The 11112-nt window shown below is 33.4% G+C and overlaps 1 protein-coding gene across 1 annotated transcript; it reads right to left on the bottom strand.

The window, feature by feature from the left end:
• Positions 1-10082: 10082 nt before the first annotated feature.
• On the bottom strand, positions 10083-10694 carry LOC127123189 (transcription factor GTE12-like). Its single transcript, XM_051053437.1, has one exon. The coding sequence runs from the start codon at positions 10692-10694 to the stop codon at positions 10083-10085; it is 612 nt and encodes a 203-aa protein (XP_050909394.1).
• Between the last annotated feature and the right edge of the window lie 418 nt (positions 10695-11112).

The raw sequence follows: 11112 nt of genomic DNA, 5'->3' as shown, positions 1-11112 counted from the left end.
TATAGGAAAATTCATTAGGAAAATTCATTAACAGATGATCTCCGTGCATATAGGATTTCCTACTTATATTTATTAACAGATGATCTCCGTGCATATAGGATTTCATGGGTATAGCCTTATCTTCTAATCTTTTTATAGGAAAATTCATTTCTAATTCTTTTTTTATTGTTTTTAGTATTTTAAATTTTCGTCGATATTTTTATGTTTTTCTCTTGTGTACCCTAGAAATTCATTTCCCTCAACTCAGCTAAGAAACAAGATTAAAACTAAAAATTAATTTTGTTTTTTGTACATTATTTTATAAATAAATTATTTTTCTTCATATTCTAATAAAAAATTAAGAAAAAAATGTTGGTAAATTAAGTCAAATATATTTATTTCAAACCCTAAATTGGAGGAAGTTGCTCTACCCGGCCTTTCAATCACGCCCACTAATTGTTTTCAACCCAAAGTGGTTCTCGGATTCTATGATGTTGGCTTTAGGGTTTCATCAATTTCTTATTATTTTTCTAATTTTGATTTTGATTCTGATTTCACTTTAGGTAAAGCGAAAAATCTATGGTATATCTTCATCCATCTTCTTATTGATTGATGATTGAATTAATTGGAATAACATAATAGGCTCAAATTGAATTACCACACAAGGGTAGAAAAAGTATATGAATGGGGCCTAAATGCATTCGCTATTATAATTTCCTTAAAATTTTATTTTATGCACATTGATCAATCAAATTCTTTGAATTGTGTTGATTCCTCAAATTTTTTCAAGTGATCAAAAGATCCTTGATAGGACAAGTCCCTTGTGTTCAAGTTGTACTGGACCTCAGGAGCTCAAGACCTCAAGATTCAAATTCAAGTTCAAGACTACAAGGCATTCACATTGCATACATAACAGACTATTATTCAAGTACAACAAAGGTGTATCAACACTTGCCATCATGATTCAAGTTGTGCGACATGATCCTTAAGCAATAGAGAAAGAGTGAGATGGAGCATTCATATCCTCATTATGAATATCTTTGGGTACAAGACGAATTACCTAGTTTCTCAGAGTATTCACCTATATTCATATACTTTAGTACAATTTGAATCAAATGATTGTCAAATCTTCTTCTTCAAAGCAACAATTCATCATAAGGAGCAACAAGTAGAGTTTTCTTCAGCAACTTGCCAGTTATGATGAGTATCATATGCCATGAGCCTTAAGTAGTAAAGAACGGGTAAGAGGGATCATTCATATCCTCATGCTGAATATCTTTGAGTACGGGACAAATGACCCAGTTGCTCAGAATATTCACCTTTACTCATAGACTTTAGTGTGGTTTAAGTCAAATGACTGCGAAGTCTTGTGCATCTATCATTCCCATTCCTCAACAGTGTTACACCGTCTCTCTTTGGAACTAAATACCCTTTCCCTTTAGATTCCATGTTTACTTTTTTGGGAAAGTAATCAGTGTACATCCTTTGAACCAAGATCTGTTTGTCTTGATAAACATTTCATTCCTTTCTTTTTGACTTGATGTCTGTTTTACTCTTTAGTTCAGATTTTATTCTTTCATGGATTCAATAATACCATTATCTTTTGGTTTCAGATTGCATGTTTCTCAGCAGTGGTGTATTGTCTCCTTGGACCAAATATTATATTCCTTTGGGTCCCATAGATACTTTTTGGACAAATAACCAGTGTCCACCTTTGAGACAAGAGTTGTTTATCTTGATAGGCAAACATTTCATTTCTTTTCTTTTTGGCTTGATACCTGCTTTACTGTTTGGTTCAGAGTTAATTTCCTTGATGGGTTCCTACAATACCATTGTCTTTTGGTGCCAAGTTATACTTCTCATCACTTCATTCATACTTTCTCACTCTTTTTGTTGTCTTGCTAATCCATGTTGCTTAGGCAAACAACTCTTTGTTTTTCAGTTCTTTCCATCATTAGTTTCACGAACTACAGAGCTCTGACTATCTCATTGCACGATGAGAATACGTAGACACAAGGGTTCGAAACTTTGGTGAGCATGCTAATTATTGATTCTCCTTTCAGCATATTTATTATTATTTCTCCTTATGCCTTAGGAAATCATCCATATCTTTCATGATCCATTACCTAATATCTTCAATCATAACCATTCATCTAAGTGATATATTATTTCTTTAGATCAAATACCAATATTTCTTTGGATTCCATATATACCTTTTAGACAAATAACCAGTATCCACCTTTGAACCAAGAGGTATTTGTCTCGTTGGCAAATATTGCATACCCTTGTATTTTAGCTTGATGTCTGCTTTACTCTTTGGTCCATATTTGATTCCTTTATGAATTCAAACAACACCATTATCTTTTGATTCTAAATTATATCTTTTATCACTTCTGTCAAATCTTTCAGTTCTTTCCGTCTTAGTTCTACGAATTACGGAGCTCTGAATTTCTCATTATACAAAGAGAATTTTCCTTTCTGATTTGAATCACATGTAAACTGTGATTCAAATCAAATTTGGGAGGGACTCCCAAAAGGCCTTGATTCAAATCAAGTTCATAGTGTAAAAGCTCTTATTCGAATCAAATTCGTCTGTGACGTTTTTCTGCTAATTTTTCACAGGAAATTCACTTCTAAGCTCATTTTTTCCAACTTAATCTTATCCCAAACATCCCCCTAACATGTCCAAATAGCTTATTTAAAGAAAACTATTATTATAGGTAAGTTACCTATTATTATTTCACTCTAAACCTATCAACCAACATCTAATTTCACAAAATCCTCATAACTTTCAAAATTCATCAATGATAGAATTTTACACATGCATATTCATGATCCTTCAAACATCAATCCAGATATAACAACACATATAAACACAAAATCAACCAACTAATTTTCATAATTTCATCATATAACAATTCATCAAAAGAAAACCTAGAACCCTAATGAGATTACGGACTTCTCATCTCTACCCCATCATGCAATACACCTAGATTGAATGCTCTTTCTCACCCCTTACCTTGTAATTCCAGAAGAAGAAAAAATAATCTCTATGGGGTCTCCTTCTTCAAGCCCTAACTCCCTTTTTCCTTCAAAGTATCTTTCTCTTCTTTTACTTCTTTTACCAAATTACACGTACCGATAAAAAAAACTAATTTTCTCTTACTTCAAATATATCCTTAGGGATTTCTACACAATCCTTTTCAATTACCTCAATAACCCTCTATTTGTTTAATTCACATTATTTCCCCAACTCCCTAACTCGCTCCCCTCTATTTCTCCTGATTCTCCATATTGACCAAATTCTATGATTTTACTATTTTATTTAATTATTTCAAACAAAATACTGGTTATTCTAATAATTAATTAAAATTCTAATTAATTCTAAAAAACTATACCAAACTCTTACTCTCTCTCTCTATACCTCTACCTCAAGGATAATTACCCCAACAACCACACAACAAGTAATTAAATCACACAAAAAAGTATAATTAAATTAAACAAAATTATCTAATGAATACGGGGTATTACAAAAGGCCTAAGAGCAAGGAGTGATTCATAATTAGTGACAACGTAATTGGATGGAGGGTATTAAACAAAAGAGCCTCAACTAACAAAATATTTGTAAAATGTAAGAATTCTAGAAAAAAAATTAATTTCTTTGGACTAAGCTACGTTCCAAATGATGAAAATTACACGACTAATCTCCTACCGAAATTAAAAAGCACAAAGAAGTTACGTAATGACCGAAAATTCATATAAGAAACCATTAGGGTTCCTGATACAAAAGTTAGTGTGGTATATGTCGCACTGAGAATTGTTTGGAGCATCAAATTCTATTATTTTGGTTTTATATAAGATTATGATTTTTATTTTTTGGAATAGTTTTTTATTGATTTTAACTGTATGTAAAAAATGATTTTAGACTATGAATTCTATCTTAGACTTGTTCACGTTGATTCTTAATCTAAGTTAATTATGAGAATTCTGCTTGTAGAAATAAATAAAAAAGCTACTTTTGTCAATGCATTACCTCGTCCTAAACAAACGAGTTATCTATATCGTCGGTGTGGTTCGTTCATTTAAGATCCATTAAGTTTCACTATTTAAATTGAGAATTTTTTTGAGTGGCTTGAAACACTTTCGTAATCTCATACATAAATATTTAGGTTTTCTAATTCTAAAATCACTTATACCCTTTCAATATATCTTTAATATCTACTAATGTCCTTTTTATTAATTTTTTTATCAAGGAACCTATATAAAGTCTGTCATGGAGACATTCCTGGTGTCCTAAATTCTAAGCAAAACTACTCAAACATATTGTAAATGAAAGCAGACATGTTTATAAACGAAAGCATGAACGAAAGAATTAACATACGGAAACAAGTAAATTGCTTTTAACGGTGCAGATTTTTGGCAGTAAATCTCACGTAGCCATAGTACCCAAATCAACTGCACATATTTGTACCGTATTTAAAAAATAATTCTGTTTTTTGAAAATATTTAAAAGATGATTCTGTTTTTTTGACAATTTTAAAAGATAATTCTTTCTTTTTGACTAATTAAAAGAAATAAAATAAGATTTTTTTTAAATAATCATTTTTTTAAAATAAAAATTCGAAAATAACAAATATTTCAGAAAAAATATCAAAATAACCACATTTAGAAGATGATGTGTCAAATGAACCGGCACATCCCTTAAGCATCAAGAGGAGACGTCCAAGATATTGGTGTCTGCATTAGGCTCCTCATGAGGAGGCGTCAATGCTCTTGACGCATGCATTGACCCTCATGAGGAGGTGTCAATGCCCCTGGCGCCTGCATGGTGCCTTAAGTAGAGGCTCATGATGGGCGTCTAACCTCTTGGCGCATGCATTTTATGTCATTTTATATAAATATCACTCCATGGATGCAATAATTTTCACACAAAATCATCCCCTAGTACCATATTTTCTCTAATTCAACTCCACTTTCCTTCAAATTTTTATGTTTTAACCATGTCTGCATACATTTAGAAGCGAAATGCCGATGTAATATTTTCCGCCATTGCGGCTCCGATACAGATTCGACTCTGGAACACAAATATGTTTGAACGTCTTAATCGGACGTTGTACAATTGGTTAGAGGGAGAAATGGTGAAAGGATTAGAATAATACAATGGCTTGTGTTCACGTTCAATCAAAATGGAGAAGTGCGCGAATGGGTGGATATTAAGATCGACAAAGACGTTCGTAGGATGATGCATTACATGTTCAAAATTGTTTTGATGGTTATAATCGCATAGTTCTTGTATTCTAGTTGTTTTAATTGTCTGTGTTATTGTTTATGTAATGGTATTTTCGTCACATGCGTCTATAATGAAATTAATTTAGTTTTTCATATATTGCAACAGAGGTACATGTGAATTTATCTGGTTGTGCTCGTTCCAACACTAGGACGGTTATTACGATTGTGACCTGACTGACGGCATGAACTACATAATCTAGCCATTTTGTTCGCCGTATCCATTTCGGTTTGAATCCAGGTGCTGTTTGGGCGACGTTTTTTCTTCCTTCGCATAACTTCGTTGTGCCAGACGATGTCCCCTTGATATTCTGGTCAGTAATCCTCTTTTGCCACTACGGAAAAACTAATTTTATAAACATTTGATATGCTGGTGACTTTGTAAACCTCAGATAGAAAGTAAGATGGATCCCTTCGAACCTTTGAGCATGTTGCAATGACATGGGAGCAGGGCGTACGAAAGTATTGGAACTTTCCGCAGTCGCACCAACCTCTATCTACTTCGACTCTGTACTGTCCCATCGGCATGCCCTCATTGTGATCCATGGACTCGACAACACTATACCAACCTTTAGTGTGGTCAAACACCGTGACTACATGTGACTACAATGGGATCAACCTTTAGTGTACAGGCTTCAGTCTAGTTTTGGTAAGTCTCAATCCTATGGTGATGGATCGAATGCGAGTAGCTAATTCCTATTATGGGGGATTAGCGAAGTGTTACCTATGCTGATGGTAATGAGTTTTTGTGAGCCTTGATCCCATTGTGATGGATCGGCTGCAAGTAGATAATTCCTATTATGGGGGAATAGTGAAGTGTTACCTATGGTGATGGTAGTGATTTTGGTATGCTCTGGTTCCAAGAGGGAATCAATCCTATGGTGGGGATCATGGAGTGAGATGAACATGAGTGTTCATATTTCGTACCACATGCATGTCGAGTCGGGGTTGAGTACATTGGATAAGTATTGCATTTGTATTGGTTATTGTTGATGTGTTGTTGGATGAGATGTTGTTGTATATGACGTTAACAATAATTGAGATGCGGTTTTGCATGATGTTGATGATAACAGAGATGTTGTCGTGTATGATGTTGATTATGATTTAGGTGTGAGAATGTGACATATTATTGTGCATGATTGTGTAGATGTTATACTCTATTCTTCATTATATACCGTTTATTATTGAAATGAATTTGCACCCCTTTTGTTTGAATGTTGCATTTACATGGGCATCATGCAAATACTCAAGAGTAGCATTGCTGAAGTAAGTGGAAGGTAGATCTTGGAGTGACTTCTAATAGTTTGTCGTTTTCTTTAGTAGGGTCTTGCTCTGACCACGTAACATCGGGTTGGGAACGTTTTCTTTCATTTCTTATGTCATGTTTATGTTGAAGTATTATAACTAATGTGGTTGTTGAGCTGATTTATTTAAACTCTTTATTTGTTATGGAAGTTGAAGTTGAGACTAAAAGGTATGAGGGCAATATCATTTTTAATCGCTTTAATTATGATTCCACTGCAATGATACCCAAAGTGAAGGTGAGCATGCAATGACAAGTGTTTATGTGAAATTTATAACTTGTGTTACCAAGCATGATATGTTTGATGTGAGTGACACCCTTTGTGGTTGCAATTTTATTAAATTATGCATTAAAATTGTTTTCGGGGTTTAGGGTGTTACAAAGCACTTGTCATGTTTAAAATTTATGTGAATGAAATTGAAAATCAATAAGAAGATTAAGATACTTCGTAGTGATATGGGAAATGAGTATGATTCTAGTTTATTTAATGAATTTTATAAACAACATGAAACAAACTTATCTTACTTTAGAAGTTGGGGTTGTCTGGCTTATTTCCCAAGTCTAAAAATAAGATATCTCCTTATGAGATATTAAAGAAAAGACAACCAAAATTGTCTTACTTTAGAACTTGGGGTTGTCTGGCTTATTTCAGAGTCACATATCCGAAGAGGGTTAAACTCACTAGTAGAGCATATGAATGTGTATTCACTTGGTATGCAACAAATATTAAGGGTTATAGGTGTTATGACCTAAATGCTAAAGTTATCATAAAATTAATTGATATGGAATTCTACAAAGACAAATTTGCTTTCAAATAGAGAAATAGTGGGGGCACTAAATCAAAACCTATTCATGTGATAAGAAGTACCGAAAGCAACGACAAAGTAGAGACAAAACTTCGACGAAGTAAACAAGTAAGAGTTGCTAAAGACTATGGGTCCGATTATGCATCCTATACAGTAGAAGAAGATCCAACAAATCTTAAAGAAGTCTTGTCATCTTTGGATGCATATTTGTTTCAAGAAGCTATTAACGATGAGATGGATTCTCTAGAATCTAGCAGGACCTGACACTTAGTAGACTTGTGTCTTGGTTGCAAACCAATCGGCTGTAAATGGGTTTTGAAAAATAAACTAAAACCTGATAAAATCATTGATAACTACAAGGCTCTCCTTGTAGCCAAAGGTTTTAGGCAAAGAGAAAATATAGATGTCCTTGATAATTTTTCTCCAGTCACTAGAATTACATCCATTAGGGTATTGATTTCAATTGTTGTTATTTATAACTTAATAGTACACCAAATGGATGTAAAAAAACTTTTTTAAACGGTGACTTAGAAAAAGAAATCTATATGGACCAGCCAGAAGGGTTTGCAATTCATGATCAAGAAGACAAGATTTGTAAGTTAGATAAGTCTCTGTATGGTCTAAAACAAGCTCCTAAGTGTAGTGGCATGAAAAATTTGATAACTTAATGATATCGAATGGGTATAAGGTGAATGAAATGCCAAATTCGTTTATTACAAATATGATAATCGCATTTGCAATATCATATGTCTCTATGTAGATGATCTACTCATATTTGGATAAAACACCGTCTATTAGTAATGTGAAATCAACTTTAAGCAATAACTTTGAAATGAAAGACCTCAGATAAGCGAGTATGATTGTTCGAATCAAGATCACTTGATCCGAAAAAGGAATTTATTTGGATCAATCTAATTATGTAGAGATGATCTTATAGAAATATAACTACTTTGACTGCAAACCTTCTTGCACACCATATGATCTAAGTGTCAAACTGTTTAAGAACACTTGTGATAGTGTCACAGAAACAGAATATGATAGTATCATTGGTCGTCTTAGGTATGCTACTGATTGTACTAGACACGACATTGCATGTCGTAGAATTGTTGTGCATGTTTATATAGTAGACCGAGTAATGAGAATTTGTAATCTATTGAGAGAGTGATGTTGTACCTTAAAAGAACCATGAATCTCGGTTTACATTATCAGATATTTCTTGTTGTACTTGAAGGATACAATGATGTAGATTGAAATACCTTATCAGATGATTTCAAAGCAATTTGTGGCTATATATTCAATATAGTTGGAGGAGTTGTATCTTGGTTATCAAAGTAACAGTCTATCTTAGGTCAATCCAAGATGGAGTTTAAGATGATAGCATTAACGTCTGTTAGTGAAAAAAACAAGTTGGTTAAGATGTTTCCTAGCTGACATCCCTTTATTAGAAAAACTTGTGCCAACTATGTTGATCCGCTACGATAGTACCACGACTATTGCAAGTGAGGGGATTGTTGGAAATTAATAGGTTAATAAGGAATTGGAAAAAGTTAGTCGCACTAACTTGGAAATAAATGAGCACAAGTATGAGCTAGTGTGTACGATGGTGAATTTGAAAAATTTCATTAAAGTCCCACATAAGAGGAAGAACACACTTTAATAATGTTATATTCCAAGTTGAACAGTTGGGTTGGGCCCAAGGGTGTGTAATTTTGTGGTTGGGTGAGAAAACAAATCCATGAAATATTACACATGTATGCCCAATGTCGTTGTTTGTTAGACCGTCTCGGTTCGATCCGGTCCGATCTTAGACTTGGTACCAGAGCTAGAAGCATGGTCAACACCAAGACCTACGTCTCTCATTCTTGTTCCACAAATGGAAAAAAATTGTCAAAGATAATTAATTTGTTAAAACTTTTAAGAAATTTGAATTTTAATATTGTAATTTTTTAACTTTTAAACAAAAATATAATTATTTATTATTTTGCTAAGGATTACGATAATCTCTGATTATCTATATACTAACACAAACTAAAATTAGATACACGTCTCACAATTCCTTAATAATTAAGTCGAGTCTATCTAATTTATTTAATGTGCGAGTTTCCGTAGAGTGTATTAAACGGCACAATTTTAGTTCCGCTCTATATCTCAAGTGCAAACAATCTAAAACCTAGTTAAAAATTAATATACTTTAAAAACATTCGCAAGAATTTATGCCGGAGTTATTGAGGTTGAGTAATATTACTAAACATAACTAATAAAGTGATATCCTTGCAGAGTTAATTTTCAATTTTAACGTATCATCATGAGTTAACCAAGACTTATCACTTGAGTAAATGGTTAAAAAATTATACATATTGTTCAACAACAAGCACAGAATGCTGCAGCTTAGAGTTGCTATCGCATCGAGATGAAACATTTACCAAAAGATGTAATGTCATAATCTATCATTTAATTAAGCATCCTTCATTCAAATCCACTAACAAAATAGTAACAACTAACATTCATGACAGATACAGAATAATCAAATTTTAAAAGATTCAGAAACTACACATATTTTATTACTCGTTATGCAGAATTTACAAACACAAGAATAAAGAATAATTGACCATATATACTACATATTCATTGACAATTTTAAAACACATTGGTGCTAACAGTTTATAACTTGAGAACAGTTTCTATAAGAACACAATATGTTGCACTCTTTAGTATCTCTTGTGAGTGTTGCTTCTTTTTGTATCCTCAAGTTCCCACATATTCTTCAATGACTTCCATTTGTGTTCAAAAGTGTCACTAAACTTTTTTGCAATTTGGTAAATATGATTCCTTGGAGGATACGTTACCATTGCATTAGAGAACACAAGCCTCATGTCGCTAGCAAACTCGTCCTCTGTTGCATACAACCTCATTTTTCTCTCTATTTCCTTCAAACCTATTGCCTTTGTCTTACACTTATCAGACTTTGCTATTTTTGGAGGATCTTTCAAATCCCAACCATCTCTATCTACCAACATCCTCTTCAATATCAACCAACATTGCCTCCTCTTAACACACTCCATCGCTTTCTTCAACCCACATTCTTCACCTCTTGTTGTTGAATCCTTCATGTTATCCTTTGGTTGAGACAAAGGTGTTGTTTTGGAAACTTGGTTATTGATCATCTTCTTGTCTTCAACAACATTGTCATTATCCTTTGGTTGAGACAAAGGTGTTATTTTGGAAACTTGGTTCTTGATCATCTTCTTGTCTTCAACAACATTGTCATTATCCTTTGGTTGAGACAAAGGTATTGTGTTGGAAACTTGGTTCTTGATCATCTTCTTGTTTTCAACAACATTGCCATTATTCTTTGGTTGAGACAAAGCTGTTGATTTGGTTTGATAATTTGAATCAACCCAATAACAGGATACGGTTGGTTTTACAGAATCTTGAATCTTCCTTCTCTTGTTTTCATCTGTGGCACAAGAATCTGAATCGCGTTTTCATAAACCAGGAGTATAACTGAGCTTGATGATAAGTCTTTTACGAGGTTGTGTGTTCGAAGGGTTAGTGTTGGGTGCTAATGAGGAAGAAGGTTTGGTGTTATGTGACATGGATGCATTTAAGGAAGAAGGGTTTGTGTTCGATGCTTCTAAGGAAGAAGGTTTGGTGTTGTCGGACATGGATGTTGTTAAGGAAGAACAAGGGTTTATGTTGGATACTGTAAATGTGAAGTCTTGATTTTAGGGAGATATA

The sequence above is a fragment of the Lathyrus oleraceus genome, chromosome 2 (genome assembly GCF_024323335.1).
Source record: "Lathyrus oleraceus cultivar Zhongwan6 chromosome 2, CAAS_Psat_ZW6_1.0, whole genome shotgun sequence".
In the NCBI taxonomy this organism is placed as follows: domain Eukaryota; kingdom Viridiplantae; phylum Streptophyta; class Magnoliopsida; order Fabales; family Fabaceae; genus Lathyrus; species Lathyrus oleraceus.
Note: the sequence above shows the minus strand (reverse complement) of the source record. Positions and strands in the feature narration are given on the sequence as shown.

What these genes read in the sequence shown, in the direction of transcription:
- LOC127123189 (XM_051053437.1), bottom strand. Translation starts at nt 10,694, where the DNA reads ATGATCAAGAACCAAGTTTCCAACACAATACCTTTGTCTCAACCAAAG.